This window comes from Danio rerio, chromosome 16 (genome assembly GCF_049306965.1).
Source record: "Danio rerio strain Tuebingen ecotype United States chromosome 16, GRCz12tu, whole genome shotgun sequence".
In the NCBI taxonomy this organism is placed as follows: Eukaryota; Metazoa; Chordata; class Actinopteri; order Cypriniformes; family Danionidae; genus Danio; species Danio rerio.
In genome coordinates, this window is record NC_133191.1 from 10612434 (window position 1) to 10632500 (window position 20067).

Consider the following 20067-nt stretch of genomic DNA (forward strand, 5'->3'; position numbering starts at 1 on the left):
GAGAAAAAAAACACTTTAAAACACGCCCCTTGTGCAGAACGCGGGTAAAACTTGTGACAAAGGCGAAAACTGTTTTTCAGATGACCAATCACACCGCAGGGAGGCATTGTCAACCAATCAGTGTAGGGTTAGAGCCCAACTGACAGTTTGACTGGCGAATCAGTAGTGTTTGTTTAAAGGGCGGTCCTTAGACTTCAGGAAATGGTTTCCAAGTGTTGTGCATGATAAGGTAAGCGCACGTTTTTATTAAATGCAACGAGTTGCGCACGATATATTAGTACATACATAAACAGTGCGCGTGTCTTGCATGTTCAACTTTGCATTATGAAGTGAAACATTCATTCTGTCAATAGCTTTCTGAAAAATATGGCGAATAATATTTTACCAGTCAAATAAAGCCCCCAGTGTAACGTTAGCACTTTTTTGCAATCATTTTTGTGGTAGCAGTGACCTACAATCTCACTTCATGAAAAGTGTTTCTTATTCAACAGTTTGATTAACATCCCTTGCGATTAATTGCTTAATTTTCAAAATATTAATGTTTTTACTTTGAAATGTCTTAAAAACATCACTTTGCCTAAATGTGGTTTCCATGACAACAACATTCATGTTGTAACCACAGTCTTTTTAATCTAGAAGGTATGATGGATGCCACTCAGCAGATTGAGGATCCCTTCTGTGAAGAAGAGGAAGAGGAGGACAAAGGAGGACTAAAAAGAGAACAGTTAGCAACATTAAAGGTGTTTAAAAATGACCACATACCAGAGGCAGGTGAGTGTCCTTTTACAGTGCACTTTAGAGGTCTAGTCCACCCCAAGGTAAAAGAAATAAAAATAGTGTATTTAAAACGATTTTTAGCTCAAACCCAGCTTAATAAAATGCAAGTCAACAGTACCTGCACACTGAGAGTCAAAACAAGTACAGACAAATCAAAATAAATATCTATAAATTAATATTTCATCAGCTCCAGATAAAACAAAGTGAAATAATTATTGGTCTGTAGCAGTAACAGGATATTGTTTCCTTTTTTTGACAGCCTCAGTTCACGACATTCTGAAGTATGAGGTTCCTGTTCCTTTATGTCGTAAAATATGTCAGACCCCTAGTTTTTCACAACTTTTTTGTGATGAAAATGACTAATTTTGTGGTGGGAATTCCCAAAAATTTGCAATCAGTTTCGAGATAAAAAGAAAAAAAATTATATCTAATATTTACCATATTAGGTAGGTAGCCTACTATGTTAGGTGTGCAATCTAACTAAATGACAATGATGCAAATCTTAAAAATAAAGCTTCATTATTTTTGTCTCTTGTCGAGACAAGATCTAAAACAGATCCTTTAAGCCAAAGGAAGGTTGTATAACTCTTATTTTTTTACCCATGACTTACTTTCTTTCAGATGTCACTCCCCAGAGCATCCTTCTGACATTGTGTACCTCCCACATAGGACATGCGTTAGGGCTTCCCTTACTGTAATACACCTAAAACACATATTGCCATTAAACTCGTCACTCGTCAGGGAATTGTTTTTTCTCATTAACTGCAGGGAAAGAGTTTAACGAAATCGTTTATCAATTTGACTCGCATCATAAAACCAGCCATGCATGTAAAACGCAAGTAATGTGCTTCAATTCAGTCATATCCAACGCGGCCGTCATCCTTGAACCAATCTCCATCATTGTAAGCTGCCTGCTTTTCTGTTTGTTCCATTGCTACGTTTGTTAGATGTTCGTTCCAATTTCTATTGCAGTCTGAAGCGTGTCAAATATACAGAACGCCCAATTCATGCCACAGGATGTCTTATCCAATCTTTGCATTGACTTCACATGTAAATCACTCGGCGTCTGCTTACTGCACAGGCTACAAACATTGCCCCCCGACTCTCATGTAGTGTTAGGATTGTGAGGGCGCAGATGAGACATCATTTTTCGAGAGACACCCACGTGCGCTGCATACGCAACCTCTGTAAGTCATGTAAGCAAATAATTGCAAACTGAAAAATATGTAATTTGATTATATGGTTTGGAATTGAATGTTTTATGATTATTTTGCGTTTAAATTTAAAATTTTGTGACCTTTTTCTTGATTTTGCATTGGATTCAGTCATCACAGTATTGCGAAAAACCAGGGGGTCTGATTTGTGCTGCAAAACTATAAAAACTAATGGAAGTTAATTCTGCCTATATAAGATAGCAGGCAATTTTAATAATTTTTTTTGTATAGCCTAAACATATATGTAGCATTTTGATAAACAAAACAACAAACACATTTTTCTTCTCTATTGTACGCATACAGCATCAAATCATGTGTGAGTTTGGATCCATATACAAGTCATAATGCAACATAGTGGCTGTTAGGGATGCCACGGTTCTCAATATAATATTGAACCATTCGGTACAACCTCCACGGTTCAATACGTGCTTGTGAATTGTGGTTTTCTCAGTTTTGCGTTAAAATAATGTATGTGCGTTGTATATCTCCCTGAATTGACTGTGTGTGCCTGTAAGTCCATGAGCTGAGATGAGGAAACTCCTCCCCACGAGTAAATATCCAATCACTATGCTCTAAAGTTAGGGGGCAATTAACCATCATTCCACACTTTAACATGGCCAGCGGTGGTGAAGTGAGGCAACAGTACAAGGAAGCGCCGGCGAAGTGAGGCAACAGTACGAGAAAGCGCCGGTGTCTTTCAAATTTGCGGTGTGAGGGCATTTCGGTTTTGCTGGTAAGTATAATGCCAATAAAAGAAAAAACGGTGAACAAAAAATAACTGTGTGCAAGCATTGTTTTACACGTATAACCATGACTGCACATCTGCAGCGCCATCACCCAGCAATATCACTGTCTGACGGCAGATAGCAGAGAAGGTAATGAAGTCCTCCAAATGACAACAATCCCTCGCTGAATCTACCCAACTGGTTCCGAGAGACACATAAAAATAACAAAGGCAGTGCGGGTGTTTTCAGGGATTGGAGATGTGGGCTTTTGTCATTTTATAAAAAGCACTTAATCCACGTTACAGACTACAGTCTCGCATTTTTCAGCACCGAGATAATTAAGATGCTTTATTTATGTTTACTTAAGTACAAAAATGTTTATTTGAAATGGCCAATTTATCTTTATTAACTTCATGTATGTTTATTTTCAAAGTGTAGGATTTTATGTGTTCCCCAGTTTGCTACCAGCAGCTGTGAGATTTCAGTGCTAACTTTTTTATACAATACACTAGGAACTAGTGTACTTTACTTGGCTTTTAAGTAAAACAAAATGAGTATTGTAGTAAATCGTTTTAATTTTTTTCTCCTAAACCTCTTAGTGTTCCTATTGCCTATAAAATAAAAAAAAAAAACATGTGTCAAGCCATGAGAACCGAACCGAAAACCATGTTGAAAAGCAGAGGTATGTATTGAACCGTGGGCTAACTGTGTTGCATCCCTAGTGGCTATATTTTCATTTTTGGGTGAACTATCCCTTTAAATAATGCTGTAAAACATAAAGTCTTCAAGAATGATTCGATAATTCAATTCATGTTTATTTGTATAGCACTTTTACAATGTAGATTTTATCAAAGCAGCTTAACATAGAAGTTAGAAGTAGTAAATTGAAACCGTGTTAGTCCAGTTTTCAGAGTGTGCTATTAATCCTATAATGCTGATAATGCTTTAAATTGATCTTTCTTTACTCAAATTTCAGAATTTCCTCTCTATGTCGGAGAAAATATCTTGGGTCGGGATCCTGCTGCCTGTTCTGTTCTGCTTCCGGCCCGATCTGTGTCCAGTCTGCATGCTGTCATCTCCATCTCTGTATTTCACTCTAGTAAACGTTCTGATAATGGTGAGGCTGTGGAAGCACTTATATGGGACAAGGGAAGTTTAAATGGTACCAGAAAGGGCAGATTAAAGCTGACGCCTCAGGTACGATACGCTTTGACGGAAGGAGAGAGTGTGGTGCTCGCTGACGTGCCTTGTCAGTACATTGGCTTGGACATCTCCAAGAGAGATACATTGAAAACTCCAGAAAAAGGTGTGTGTGTAAAGGAGAAAAAAGAAAGTCCAGTGCTACCGAATAGTGACTCAAAGTTGAGGAAAAGTGTGCAGAATGGGTTAAATGACAAAGAGAAAACGGCTTTGCCTCCTGTGCCTTTATGGAGCCCTGAAGAAGAAGAACCCAGCATATGTTCACCACAGTCAGCTCACAAACAGCCTGAGATCACCCTGGTGCCTGAATCAGACTCCGATGGAGAGAGCGCTACAGATGAGCGGAAAGATTTTGGTAGACGAAGCAAGACATAAAGAATATTACTGAAAGATATGATAACAGACTGTTGTTAAGCTTTTTTTTTCTTGCTGTAGTTTCAGACTCTGCGTCATCTTCTAATCTGTCTAGTTCCGCAAGTTCATCCTTCCTGACGCCTGCAAAAAAAGTAATTCCAGAGAGGTAAGTGGACCGTTTCGTTTTTTAACCAGTTGCCGTGTCATCATCAACTTTCGCTTTCAGATTTAAAGGGCTAGCATTGCACCAGACCCCCATAAATGGTTTCGTTTGAAAGTGTAGAATGTATATTTTATGCACATATGCATCACTTTGGTTTTTACTCTACTGTACAAAAGTTATTTACACTTAAAAACATTGTATTTTGGATACCCGAGCTCAGACAGCTGTCATCTCTTACCTTATGCTGTGTGCTTTAGGGCCACTTCTCCTCTGTTTTTGAGGTGATGTGCATAAGTAATCCTTTTATATGTCTGACGTGGTCCGAACACAGTGAATTATGTTTGATCAAACAAAAGAATAGAGAAATATGTAAACAATGATTGGTCCCTGTGGCTTGTACAGCACCTCTCATCAGTTGGAATACAATAACTTTTGCATGGATTATGGTAGAGACATTTTTCTTTTTTCCTATGATTACAGACATGTGCAGGAACCACCAAAATTAATTACCGCAACCTAGACCACACAGAACCTAAAAGGTACACTTTCAAATTTGAGTTTATAAAAAAATAATATACTAAAGCACCTCGTTTTTAGGTGTTTATTATAACACAGACAACATATACAGATATTTTAAACACTTTCAATGGTGTTTCATGAAAATTCAAAGGGTTTTCTTAAAAATGATGCCAAATTTTTGCATTTACACCTCTGCATGTAGATTTGGGAAGCTTTTAAATTTGGGTTGGCAAAATCCAGACATAAATCCCAAAATAACAGCAGAGTTTAACTGGTTAATGTTCTATTTTAACTTTTGTGCTGCTAGTCTATAAATTATGTAATTACTTAACCTATCGTAGTAACACACAAATAGTAATTATTATAAGAAATATACTTAAGGGGGTATAGACTTCAGAAACCTTTGCTATTAGAGAGCTATTTTTTGCATCTTTGCATTTAGGCCTGCTACGATATCTATTTTTTTGTTGTATGATATATTGCACCAAAATATATTGCGATAAACAATAATATTGTCATTTTGAGATCATTTTATGCCACTCTTTATATAATGCCTGAATGGCAATATAATATCCTCATAATGCAAGTACACCCTTCCAAAGAACGTATCATACTTTATTCTTAAGGATTTTTCTTTAGTTATCATCATTTTAACAATGTTATAATGAAGCACTGAAATTAGAATATAAAAACATATATCCTAAATAATTATAAATGTTAATGCAAAATGCGAGGTAAAGAGTAATATCTGTGATATCTGCTACTAAATCCATTTTCAGCAGTCAGACACCCACATAAAAAATACTATAGTCATTTATAGTAAATACTACAGTGTTTTTAATTATACTGACACTGGCATCTCCAATAAAGATAGAGATGTTGCACAATCAGGGCGAAACAGTGTTGCAGTAGGTTGTGCAAGAAGGTCGCTGGGTCGATCCTCGGCTCAGTTGGCATTTCTGTGTGGGGTTTGCATGTTCTCCCTGCATTGGCATTGGTTTCCTCTGGGTGCTCCGGTTTCCACCACAGTCCAAAGACATGCGATACAGGTGAATTGGGTAGGCTAAATTGTCCGTAGTGTATGAGTGTGTGTGTGATTGAGTGTTTGTGGATGTTTCCCAGAGATGGGTTGCGGCTGGAAGGGCATCCGCTGCGTAAAAATTGTGCTTGGCAGTTCATTCCGCTGTGGCGACCCCAGATTAATAAAGGGATCAAGCCGAAAAAAAATGAATGAATGAATGTTGCACAATCACCAAAAATGTTGCTCGAATTGTTTTTTTTTTTTATCTATGGGTGATTATATATTGCATTATCAAAATTATTGAGCTCATGTCCATGTGTTGTGCAATAAGTCGACATATTGATTATTGTGACAGGCCTATTTGCATTTGTGTATACATTACACGCCTAACTGAATATGATTTTATTATTAAAAACTTTCATCTTTTGACTTGAAGAAGATTAAAATTTTGTAAATACCTGTGCAGCAATGCACTGATAGCGAACACTCAGAAAGTGACATTTATTGTAGATGAATATGTAAATATACTCTCCATTTTTGTCCTTTAACAAAGGTAAAACTCAAGAAAATTAAAAGATAAAGATAGGGTGTCTGTGGGGTCTTAAAAAGTCCTCAAATGTCTTAAATCTCAAAAGCTAATTTTTAGGCCTTAAAAGTTTTAAATCTACAAAAATATTGTGTTGTAGGTCTTAAAATTTTTTTTTTTTTCTGGGTCTTAATTTTCCTTTGTTCATGTATAGCTGTTTGGCCATTAACACCCATAAAATCACCAAGAATCCATCTCAATAAAACTTTTAACTTTTCATTTACAAATAGTATTTAATTACTTTCCTTGCAGTAACATTTGTCTAATAGTTCTATATGTTTATTAACTGCTGACCTGACCTATATTTCATTCATTCGTTTTCTTTTCGGCTTGATCCTTTTATTTATCTGGGGTTGCCACAGCGGAATGAACTGCCAACTTATCCAGCATATGTTTTGCGCAGCAGATGCCTTTCCAGCTGCAACCCGTCACTGGGAAACACCCATACACTTCCATTCACACAGATACACTACGGACAATTAGCCTACCCAATTCACCGTACCGCATGTCTTTAGTCTTGTGGGGAAAACCGGAGCACCTGGAGGAAACCCACACGAAGAGAACATGCAAACTTCACCCAGAAACGCCACATGACCCAGCCGAGGCTCAAACCAGCGACCTTTTTGCTGTGAGTCGACAGCACTACCTACTGCGCCACTGTACTGCCTGACTTATATTTTTATTAATAAATTATTATTGTTGTATAATTAAATGTATTAAATTATATATTTTTTGATTGGGCATGTGAAACTCTTTTTTCAACTGGGATATTTAAAGTAAAACCTTAGCATTTAGTCCTGTATAAGTCTAAAATTTAATTCATAATGGTCTTAAGATGTCCTTAAAAGTCTTACATTTAACTTGGTGAGACCTACAGAAACCCTGCTCTTTACAAGGATAGTTGACCCAAATCTAAAAAGAAAACTTGTTTTGTGAAAGATTTTTTTTTTTTGCTATTTTATTCATAATATAAAAGACATAGGACCAAAGCATTTAATTTATTGTTTTTCTGACAGTCCCGTATTTTTCATGAAATTCACATCTACAAGAATTTCCTGTGAGGGCAAAAAAGTTTTACACTGGGTTCATCTTGGTCATGTTTGAAAGTGACTTCTGTGCAAGCTGCGTAGAATTCAGCATTTTTTTTACATTCATCCTTACCATAACACTGTGATAAACTGTCAAAATAAAATTTCAATTGCCTCCCAGTGTATAGTACGAATAGCTTAATTTGATTCTACTTAACTGTTTTGTGCATTTTCCCTTTTAGTGAGGATGAGAGCTCATTCACTCCATCTTCTGCCTCAGTCAACCGATTCAGACGGAGTGAAAGTAACTGTGAACCCAGTTCAAACTCATCTAAGCATGGCCCCTTGGCCCTAAACTTGGACAGTGGCACTGATTTTGAGGAAGAGGAGATGAAGACAAGCAAGACTGAACCATTGGCTACACCAGAAGTAGCTGCAAGAATAGAGCCAGTATCTTTGGCAGAATTTCATATGGACAGTGATACTGATGTTGAGGAAGAGGAGCTAGAGACAGATAATGCTGGTCCAGAGGCTCAGGTAGCTAAGAAGTCTGTAACCTCAGCTGGTCTACGTGTAGATAGTGATACTGATGTTGAAGAGGAAGAGAATAACAAAACCGAACCAGAGGCTCAGATTGAACAATCTCCAAAGGTGGGTCCAGTATCTTCAGGAGATCTTCATTTGGAAAGTGATACTGATGTTGAAGAAGAGGAGGAAGACAAAAGCAAACCTGATCCAGTAGCTCAGACTGAAACTCCAAGGTTGGCACCAGTCTCTTCAGCAGATCTTCATATAGACAGTGATACTGATGTTGAAGAAGAGGAATCGGATGCAAGTAAGGCAAAACCAGAGGCTCACAACGCAGTAACTCTTGATAAACCTGCACCTTCTCCTGGTCTTCATATAGACAGTGACACTGATGTAGAAGAAGATGAGGAAGAGAAAAGCAAGACTAAACAAAAGGCTGAAATAATTAAATCAGTAGCTTCAACGGATCTTCATATGGACAGCGATACTGATGTTGAGGAAGAAGAGCCAGAAGCAAGTAATGCTAAGCCAGGGGATCTTGATAAATCTGAATCTTCAGTTGGACAGTGTCATATGGACAGTGATACTGATGTTGAAGATGATAATCCTGTGCAGGTTCCGCAACCCATTGGAAAGGGAATTGATGTCAAACCTGCTACGTCAACTCCAGGGACAGAGCTTAACATGGATAGTGACACAGATGTGGATGAAGAGAATGAGGATAAGGAAAAGACCAAAGATTATCTGTCAAACGGTGGAACAGATGATGAAGATCCTTTTAAACCTGAAGCAAGAAAAACTGTGAAGGTTTTCAAGAGTCAGGAGGCCTCTGGTGGAGGTGATGAAGGAGAGCAGTCTGAAGGGAGCATCCTTAAAAAACAAGATCAACATTCCCAAGCAAAGGCTAGTCTTGAGGAACCAACACAAGCTTTTGGCCACCTTGAAGATGACTGGGACTTTATGCCCACACAAGCATATGGTAACATCCCACTCACTTTGAGTCTATTTATCTCATTCTTTAATTTCTTCATAGTATTTTATACATCAGATTTATGGATTTAATACTTTTTCCAGAACTTTATAATGTTTCAAAAAATTTTTTTTAGTTAGCTGTTGTTTATTTTTTGTTTGTTTTGTGTTTGTTTAAATTGACTATTGTGTAATCACTGAATATTTTGAAGATACAATAAGAAGGTTATGATTATTCAAAATTTATCACATGTACAACTTAAATTGGTGGTTAAATTTTAGTTTTTTTTAAAGCCAGTATACAAACATTAAAATACCCCATAGCTTTTTACACCTGAATGCTAGTTTTAATAGAAAAATGTATGAAAGTTACACATTTGCAAACATTTACTCCTTCAATATTCTTCAAAACTGCCCTTAATGCCCTTACCTCAAAATATTGTTTTTGCCTATTTATTTTTTCTATGTCAAACTAATTGTTTTAAGCAAAATTATGCCAAAAAATATATATCATTAGAGTTTAACTTTTAACTTTCAGGAGCTGCCAGTACTAGTGCTGTTCTAAAGCCAAAGCGGCTTGATCTTGAGGCTACACAGGCGTATGGAATAGAGACAGACAGAGAGGAGGAACAGGAGGAGCCACTGAGCCATATCCAACCTTACACTAACCTCTCTACTGCTGAAACTCAACTCATCCCTGTTGCAAAGCCTGGTGATTATGCTGAGGAGGAGGATGAAGAGACACCAAATGACTCTCACCTCTCCACAGCAGACACAGTAATTATTGCCAGCACCCCGAGAAGAGAGGAGCAGACTCAGGCCTTTTCTCTTTTCACAGCTCAAACGCAACTCGTCTGGGAGGGAGAAGGCAAAGAAGTTGATCAAAGTGAGCCCACCCAGCTGATAGAAGCTGAATCAAATGATGAAATGCAGGAGGGTGAAAATGAGGAAATGATTAAACAAGGGATGAAAACCCATGGTACCGGAGCAGTTCAAAATAGTAAAAACTCCAGCTCCTATCTTATAATTCCTGAAACTCAGCCTATGTGTGAGGATGAAGAAGCAATAGATGCAGATCTGAGTGGGGATGAATTTCAGAAACCAAGTATTAGCAAACAGGATAAGAAATATGATACTTCACATTATGATAAAAACATCCCCAGCTCCCATGTCACTCTAGCAGAAACACAACCAATGTGTGATGATGATGAATTACCAGGTCAGGATGATGTATTGAGCAGTGTTCAAACAGAAAAACATGTCAGTTCCCATATTTCCATTGCTGAAACAAAACCTATGTTTGAGGAAGAAGAGGTGCAAGATGATGACCTGAAAACTGAGGCCAGCAGAAGACATACTGACAAAGATGAACCTGTGCATTATACTGAAGAAGCTTCGACCTCTGGTTTTTCCATTTCCAAAACACAACCTGTTTGCGGAGAAAATGTGAGACAGGAGCTCAGAAGCAAGACATCTAGCAGAAGATCATGCAGGGGTCTATCAAAAAAAGGTAAGGATGTCCCATTGCCTGATGAAGCTGTGTCCAGTCCCGCTATCACAGAAACACAACCGATCTGCATGGAAGAAAAAGCACCAGATGACAATCTTAAGGGTGAAGTCAGCTCTGGGAGTACAAGACAACAAGCAGGTGAGTTCAAGTCTACAGAGCTTGCTGAAACAGAGTCTATAAGTGATGAACAGCAGGCACCAGGAGAAGATATGCCTGATGCGGCTAGACCCAGGCGGATAGATGAAGATAACTCCATAGAGTTTCAAAAGCCCTCTATCTCCCATTTCACCATTGATGAAACGCAGCCTGTGGTTGAGGAAAATGAGGGACATGAGAAAATGTTCAGCAACAAGACAGCAAGCAGAAGGTCATGCAGAGGAAAGGCGAAGAAAGAAGAGGAGGTTTCACAAACTGCTGAGACTGCTGAAAACCAACCAATTCCTGAAGAACTTATTGAAAGAGCTGAGCTGAATAGTGAAGTCAAATCCAGGAGATCCCGCAGGACAAGACTTATAAAGGAAGACAAGGTTCCACAACCTTCTGATGTGGTTATCGGTTCTGTTTCCACCATATCAAAAACGCTGTCTGTTTATGAGGATGAGACTGAAAGAGATGAAGATCTGAGTGTGATTAGATCCAAAAGATCTTGCAGAGGACGACAAAAAGATGAAGGTGAACCTCCAAAGGCTGCTGAACTAAACGCTGGTCTCACGGTGGTTGAAGCACACCATATATTTGAGGAAAATGCTCAAGAAGAACCTAGTAGCAGAACTAGCAGGAGACAGGGGAAAGATAAGGCAAAGGAGGAGAGTGTAATACCTGCATCTAGTAAAGCCCAAGTTAAAAGTAGAAAAGTGCAGGATGGAAAAAGAAAGAGGGGGAAAGAATTGTCTGAGGATGAGGTAGAAAGTGAAGAGGAAAAAATCATAAGGAAAGGAACCAGAAGAACTGGTTTGAAACAAAAGTGTAGTGAAAAGGAAGAAGAGGAAAGCGTGGAGGAGAGGAATGTCCAGGAAGAGAAAGAAAAAATGAAGAAAGAACAGGTGGAGACAGAGAGACTACAGAAGGAAGAAAATGAGAGAAAGGAACAAGAACATGAAGAGAGTGAGAGAGCTGAAACTGAAAGACAAAAGCTTGAACAAGAGCAGAAAGAACAATTGAAAAGGGAAGAAGATGAAAAAAGACAGGAGAATGAAAGAATACAGAGGGAAAAAGATGAAGAAAGAGAAGAGAAGGAAAGGTTGGAGAAGAAGAGAAACGAGCAAGAAGATCAAAGACAAAAAGAGGAGGAAAGAATTCAAAGAGAGAAGGAACAAAAAGAAAAAGAAATATTACAGGCAGAGAAAGAACAATTAGAAAAGGAGCGGCAAGAAAATGAGGCAAGAGCACAAAAAGAAAGAGGTGAGGGGAACCTTAAGAAAGGACAAAAGAATAAGCAGTTAGACAAGAACAAATCTGAACTAGAACCTCCTCTACTTCCTCCAACCAGGCGATCACGCCGCTGTTCAAGCTCCTCTCTGAATTCTGATCAGTCTGCAACCTCACAACAGGAGCCAACCAGCCAGAGGGGTAGAGGGCGGGGTAGAGGACGGGGCCGAGGGAAACAGACAACTGGCGAGCAGCCCATCAGTGCTAGACAGTCTAGCCGTAGAGGTCCAGCTTTTGAAGTCGAAGACACAGAACAAGACTCCAGTTTAACAACCCGATCACGATCTCGCTCCAGTTCTAGAAGTTCTGAGAGATCTGCTAATAGTGTCCAGTCCTCAAATCAAGGAACAAGAGGACGAGGAAGAGGCAGGAAGAGTGTGAATCTACCACAACCTGAGGAAGTTTCCCAGACTAAACCTTCTGAAAGAGGCAGGGGGAGAAGAGGCAGGACTTCTGGTGTGGAAAATGTAGACGTCGGAATGAGCAATGAGCTTAAACAAGATGCGAAGATGGTTGAAGACAATACTGCTGTTTCCCAAACCAACAGCAGAGGTCGCAAGAGAACAGCCATCACAAGCACTACTGCAGAAGAGGCTCTTTCTCCCACACCCAAGACTCCACGGCGCTCGCTGGCTAGTCAGGCACACAAGGTCACACATCCCTTAGATTCAGACATTTGCTATCAAATTTGATCACTGTGTGGATGACAGCAACCTGTCTTCTCTCTATTAGGTGTTGTTCACTGGACTGACAGATGAGAGTGGAGAAAGAGTGGTCTCTCGGTTGGGTGGAACTCTGGCAAAAGGGGTAAACGATATGACTCACTTGGTGACTGACAAGGCGAGACGCACTGTTAAATTTTTGTGCGCTGTTGCCAGAGGGGTACCAATCGTGACTCCTGACTGGCTAAAGAAGGTGAGACAATCATTATTGATTCAAATGATGTCAATCCAAAATTGCATAGAAATATCTGAAAATTAGTGAAAGTATTACATTTAGTTTTCATCTGACAAACTTTTTTTTAAGTAAACTGCTTATTCAATATTTTAAAAATATTGGCATTTGTTACATGTCAAGTAATGAATTACAAATACATGAATTACTGTGTATTTGAGTAATACAATACTGTGTACAGTGGTCCCTCGCTATTCGCAAAAGTTGAACGCATTCTGTACTGTATAGGCGACACGGCACGGAGGAGATTGATTGACATAGATCTAAAGCCAATCAGCACACAGAACACAATGCACTAATCAGGACACAACCCAATGCGATGTAGAAGAAAAAGCATGTCAAATTGTTCAAAAAATAAATCTGCGAACTGCAAGACCATTAAAAGTGAGCCGCGTTATAGCAAGGGATCACTGCATTGAGTTTTTTCTTCAGGAATTATAATTTACTAATTTGTTTTAAAAATGTATACTTTTATATAAAATGAATGTATTCTTTGAGTGCTGCTTGAGCTTGGTAGTTATGGAGCCCTACATGTCAAAACTGTTGTTAGCAAGATGGCACTGTACATCAGGTATTAACCTACACCTACCCTAACTCTTAACCCAACCATCATAGTTATTAATGTCTACACACTACCTCAACCTTAACCCAACCTTCAAAGTTATTAATGTCTAAAACTACCCCAGTTCTTAACCCAACCATTATAGTTATTAATATCTACAACTACCCCAACCCTAAACCCAACCATCATAGTTATTAATGTTTACAACAGGGGTCACCAAACTTGTTCCTGGAGGCCGGTGTCCTGCAGATTTTAGCTTCAACCCTAATCTAACACACCTAAACAAGATATTCAAGGTCTTACTATGTATACTTGACACACCCAGGCGGGTGTGTTGAGGATTGAGATTGGTGACCCCTGGTCTAAAACTACCCCAACCCTAAACCCAACCATCATAGTTTTCAACGTCTACACCTTCCCCAAACCAAAACCCCACCATCTATTTTTAACGTACAGCCGCAAGTTGCGGAGGCTTTTATGCTTGACGTGCTTGCCATTGTGATGCTGTTTGCAACCACAGGGGGCAACGCCGAGTAGGCTGTCATGACAAAATTCAGGATGAAGACGTTAGCCAGGGAAGTTGCATGGTGGAGTTGCTAAATGAATGAATATATTAATATATTAAATAAAGAGCTTGTGGATAAATTTGGAGAAAACTCATTAAAACATTTGGTGAAAATGTTCCCTGTTCCGCCATCTTGCATCTCATTGTGACATCTCGCATGGATCAATGGGATCTCGATAACTGCAAGTTACGCTTCTCTAACTTATTACATGTTACGCCCCCTCATGTTATGCCCCCATCTTGCAATCCGCAGCCAGATACACTTAAGGTTTTTACCTAATAGGTTACATGGATTTTGCCCTGATTTCTATCGGCTTATTATAGTTGCATATAGTAATGTAATTGGTTTTCACATTTAATTAATCTCACACTTTAATATATATTTCAAGTATGGCGAATAATCTTAAATAAATAAAATAAAATGACACTGATGCAATCTACGTTTTTAGTTTACAGGATGTAAGGTGGATTCATTACCTAGTACACCTAGTAATACTCACTATTTTTGGGTACTGTGATGCTGCGTTCACACCAGACATAGCATGCTCGTCAAGTGCGAGTGATTTACATGTTAAGTCAATGCAAACGCGCGAATAGACATCCTGCGGCGCGAATAGCGTGATTTATCCGTGCGTTCCGAGTCTGGTGTGAAGTTAGAAGTGACATTAGAAGGGCTGTTTTCACTCATACTTTGAGTAGTATTTAGAACAGATACATTTGCTCTATTTGCACAATATTGTTTCGCAAGTGATGGTACTTTTAATTAAATATGATTTTTCAGCACTCTTTCCACCACTGTATGTGTAAAGGTTTTGGGTACCCACAACATATGACGTTCAGACAACCTCTGTGATGTAGCAATGATTTAGATTCCTGTGAAATGTGTGTTCTACACAGTTATGAGTAAGTACAAGCATAAATGTTTTCATAAGATGTGTAATTGAACATCCCTGTGTTCTTCCTCAGTGTGGAAAAGCTGGCCATTTCATTTCTGCTGACGATTATATATTGAAAGACATTGAGCAAGAGAAGAAGTTTGATTTCTGCTTAGAGAAGTCATTGCAAACTGCACAAAGTCAATCTCTTTTAAAGGTAATAACCCCTGACAAGCACTTCCACCACTCTAAGCTAAAGTGTACCATATGCATCATGTTTCTTGCCATATCTTTGTTTCATAGGGTTATGAGATTCATGTAACGCCATCTGTGATGCCAGAGCCATCTCAAATGAAAGAAATCATAACCTGCTGCGGAGCACGTTTCCTTCCCAAAATGCCCTCTGCTCACAAGGTAGCCAAAATCAGTGAACGTTAATCTCCTATTAAAAAGCACATATTACATATCATCATCATTTATCATCATTTCTCCCTCTGTCTATTCAGGAGCATGTTGTTGTGGTGTCATGTGAGCAGGACAGAGTACTTTGTGCGAAAGCAGTGGGTATGTCATTGCCCGTGGTCAGCACAGAGTTCCTATTGACTGGCATTCTGCAGCAGAGAGTTGACCTGCAGGCCTATTCTCTCACTTCCTCCCTCGACACGTCCAATCAGCCTCCAGCCCCCAAAAAAGCTGCTGCCAGGGGCCGTAGGAAGTAGCGACAGTGACTCAGGAAAGGACTTTCTGTGTAATTCATTTGTGACATTCGAAGATTTAAATTCATACAGCTGAAGTTGAATGAAATAATGTGCCAGTTTTATGAATACCGCAATGAAATAGATGAAGTGCTACGCTTGTAATCACACACCCGCAGTTTGCTGTGAATGTGATAGTGTGAGGTGGCTGTCAATGAATGACAAGTGTTAGTGATGGATAATTTAACTCCTTTCTGTATTTTTAGAGAAATCATTTAAGTAAACCCAATCAAAGTCTAAATAAAATAGATATTGTGCATTTTTGCAATACCCCTAGCCTTACAAATGCAGATAAATAAAAATAAAATGAAGATTTAAGTCATCAAAATGATCTATTGCACATTTGTATTGGTGAGGGAGGGCGTTGGTCTGAAGTGATGGATCGATCTGAAGAACACCTTAAAGACCTTCACGTCGCTTCTGCAAAGGTTGGCGGAGTGTGTGAGTGTGTTCGGATCCGCTGACACGCCCATAAGGGCTTGATTCGCCGGGCTTTACAGACCGCACTCGAGACGCTGCGAGATACCGGACGGATTCCTAAGGTGCATCTCCTAGTGCTTAAGTGATTTTCGAGGTGGAAAGGAAGCAGGAACGGACGAATAACGGATTTCCCCCTTTATCTCTGTCTTATCATTTGATGAGGATACTTGGAGGTAAGGTGAACACTGCAAAGGAGAGTATCTGTTTTGCGGCATGCAGGGATGTCACAAAATTAGCCGCTGGCTTTGGGTGGCAGGGCTTGAAGGGTTAAATTCTGCAGTTTCTGCTTCGTCTGGTACTTTTCCGATAGATGAAAGTTGCTGTTTTCTGTTGGACGCGAATTAAATCATGTTTATTCGGAGACTGAGAAAGCCGTTTGTGTTTGCTGAAGAAGACATTTCCTGTCGTGTCTGCATAGCATCACATTAAAATGCCCTGTCAGCGTTCAGCATCCTCTATTAACATATCAAGTGTTGACATTATAATGTGATTTTACGAAAAAATTAGGACTAAAAAAAGCAAATGTGTGAATTTGAGCTACCTGTCACGATGCGCTGCGACAATATTTGTTTTCCTAAAACGACAGTAATGTAACGTATATTTTATGGCATATTCAGCTCATTTTGCCGGTTCAGTTGGCCCGTTTCATTTCGTAATCCGTGCATTATATTAATCTGAACATGTGTGGGCGATCTTTCTCATCGTGTGACCGACAAAAAATGACTTTGACTGGCAAATAGTTTTATGATTGGGTGGAAAAGATTATAACAGAAGGTTTTAGTCAGAAATGGAGAGATGCGAGCGAGCGCGCGCTCCGGGGTAAGTCAATGCTGCCGCCGCCCCCGCCGCTCATAACACACGGACTGTGTCCCAAAACCCAGTCAGATGAGTCCCCAAGCTGTATTCCACCACAGTGATGCTTAAAATGGTGCCTAGGTAGGTACTGTAGCTCACTAGATGGTGAGACCGGTGCGAGTCATGATCTCATCGCCTTTCATGTCAGACATCAAACCCTTAACTACACCATCGCCTTTGAAATCGATCCTGTAGGCTTTAAAATGGATTATGATTCACAATATAGTCAAATAAGTCTGAAAGGAATGATGTGGAAGTAATTTCCAAATGCCCAGTCCTGGTCTCTCAGGACATGACCTGCTTATAACACCAATAACCACATATGAATTTGCACCCTTCTAAAGGTTTAGGTATGATTTCCCTGAGCTCCTATTGCTCTTGTTTTATTTACAGGACCGACTTCTGGTATAATTGACCAATATGTAATATTGTGGTTCATATGGGGTGATTTGATTTAAGCACCTATTCCTCTGTTGTATTGCACTCGAGAGAGAAGCATCTTATGTTGTGTGTTGCCCATGTTTTATGTATGCTGTTTCTTATAGGAGAGGCTTTGCTGTAAGAGGTGTCATACTGAGACAGAGAGAGAGAGAGAAAGCATGTAAGTGGACCAGATGGCACTTTGTCCATATGAAACTAAAATAGCGCTGACGCATTTACATCAGCATGTGTGTCTCATTGTTTAGGCTCTGGAGACAGAAAATTGTATGTGCTTTTTTTGCGTTCTCCATTTTTTCAATAGAAAGTTCACATGTAATAGTTGGGCATCTGTGAAGAAGGCTGTTATGAAATCACTGAATGGCCTAAATGCACGTCTGCTGCTCTGGATGCTTGCCTTGCTGTCTAATGTCTGGCATGGCAAAGGATTTTTTTCTGTGTTTGAAGTGCCGGCTTATTTCAGATTTAATGATTGTTAATTGTATTTCCACATTATAGATCATCACACATAATCCCTATATTACACACCACCTTTAATCAATTCAAAGTGAAGGATGATTTAAGTATTTAGTGTGAAGCATAATTTGTGTTTAAGGGTTATGAAAAATCTGAGGGAATTAAAAAAAATTGTGATTACTATCTTGCAAATGTAATGGAAATGAATTAGGATTGAACATTTCTGCAGAGAATTATTATTTAATCTTTAAAGCTCAAAAATAAAAAATTGACATTTAATAAATGTTCTGTTTAGGGACATGTCCCTACTGGAAAATCCAGCTTAAACCAGCCTAGGTTGGTTAGCTGGTTTTAGACGGGTTTTGGCCATTTCCAGGCTGGTTTCCAGCCATTTTCAACCTGTTCTTAGCTGGTCAGGCTGGGAGATGACCAGCCAAAACCAGCTATGTCCAGCTCAAACCAGGCTGGTCAAGCTGGTTTTAGCTGGATTTAGCTGGACATTTTTCAGCCTAACCAGCTAGGACCAAGCTGGAAATGGCCAAAACCCATCTAAAACCAGGCTGGTCAACCAGCTAAAACCAGCCAACCAGCCTAGGTTGGTTTAAGCTGGATTTTTCAGCAGGGGTATGTTTATCACTGCCGCTCTACCAAACACTTGACCGTATTTTTACTGTTTAAAATGACTGTTAAAGTCATTTAAAGAATGACTGTTTTAAATAATGGTTTACACAAAAAGCATTGTTGTTTTACAAAAAAAAAAAATCAAACAAACATAATCCTGTTGCACTACTACAATTGATTTCTTGTTTTTTTTTCTGTTTGTTTGTTTTTGGTTTTTCTTACAATAAAACCAAAATAATGTTGAGAATCTGATTTTTTTAATGTCATACTTAAAAAATAAAGGTGATTTATTATTCAAAAATGTTTTCTTTTGAAATTTTTTTTTTTAATAAATTGGTCTTACATGTCATATTTTCAGATTTTTTAAAGTATCGTATTAATTCTGGTACTATTACCATAAACCAACATATCAACCATTTGGTAGAGGCTGATATTTTAGAAAGTAGGGGATGTGTTGGGGAAAAAATGCATTGAGTGTGTTAACTAGAGACATCAGATGTTAAGAAATGCAATTCAAACATTTTTTTCTTGGTGGGCTAGTTAAAGGGTTAACCAAATAAAATGTTTGTGCTTGCACATATTTATGGAGATAGATAAATAGATAGAAACCATTACGTAAGTGTAATACAGCTTTTTATTTTTATCATACACTGCATGGTCTTGTTTATTTTTTATTTTCACAAACAGTAATGATTATTATACATGTTTATCATGATTTACAGAACACTAAAATGTTTCACTAATACAGAATTTTGTGTAACAGTTGTTTATACGGTACACAAAAATATTTTGTCAAACATTTAGAGCAAGACTCAACGGTGTCACTTTATTTTGATGGTCTGTTGAACACATTTTGTTGAATTTAAGTTTCATTGCATCTACATGCCAACTAATTCTCATTAGATTATAAGTTGACTGTTTGGTTGGGGTTAGTGCAAGTTGACATGTACTTGCAAAGAGTACTAAACAAATCATACTTAAGTAAAAGTACCATTGCTCAAAAATGCAGCACACGTAGTTTAAAAGTGTCTGTTGTAAATAGTACCTAAAGAATGAGTAAAAAATAGCCCTTTTAAAAGGACTCAAGAGTAGTGAGTATTGAGTATTATGATGTGAACGGCTCATGTGTTTACATGCAATTTGTGTGTGGATGTGTAAACGGAACATTTTGTAGTGCATTAGTAACTGTTTAAGGGTATTTAGTGATTTCAGTCATCATAGAGTAATCAGTGATATGCAGTATATAAAGTCTCTGGATCATTGCATATAAAGATTTTAGACATCTTCTTGCACACTTTTAATGCTTCCAAATATTTATGAAGCGCTAATGTCTTGAGGTTGTTCAGTATGATGCGGTTTACTTTGTATGTAGACAAGAAAAAAGTAGTGACAGGTTGAAGGAAAATAGTGAAGTAAAAGTTCCAATACTGCTCTAAAAATGTACCCAAGGGAGGTGAAAGTACACATTTTTAAAACTACTTAGT

The 20067-nt window shown here is 38.6% G+C and overlaps 2 protein-coding genes across 5 annotated transcripts in view; both read left to right on the forward strand.

Moving 5' to 3' along the window:
- The first annotated feature begins 189 nt into the window (after window positions 1–189).
- mdc1 (mediator of DNA damage checkpoint 1) lies at window positions 190–16061 on the forward strand. Of its 2 annotated transcripts, none has more exon segments than NM_001365561.1 (10): window positions 190–229; window positions 637–771; window positions 3693–4271; window positions 4352–4436; window positions 7830–9094; window positions 9623–12672; window positions 12755–12937; window positions 15070–15195; window positions 15282–15392; window positions 15485–16061. In NM_001365561.1, coding segments are annotated over 9 exon segments (5742 nt in total). In that variant the 5' UTR covers window positions 190–229; window positions 637–641; the 3' UTR covers window positions 15698–16061.
- Window positions 16062–16238: 177 nt separating this feature from the next.
- The window catches only part of si:dkeyp-77h1.4, a 30455-nt gene continuing 26626 nt past the window's right edge, over window positions 16239–20067 (forward strand). For 2 of the 3 annotated variants that reach the window (XR_012392012.1, XM_009292118.5), the window contains exons 1-2: window positions 16239–16386; window positions 17614–17669. The gene's annotated coding sequence lies outside the window, so the exon portion shown is untranslated. The remainder of the gene's footprint in view (window positions 16387–17613; window positions 17670–20067) is intronic. The other variant, XM_009292119.5, reaches the window with a different exon arrangement.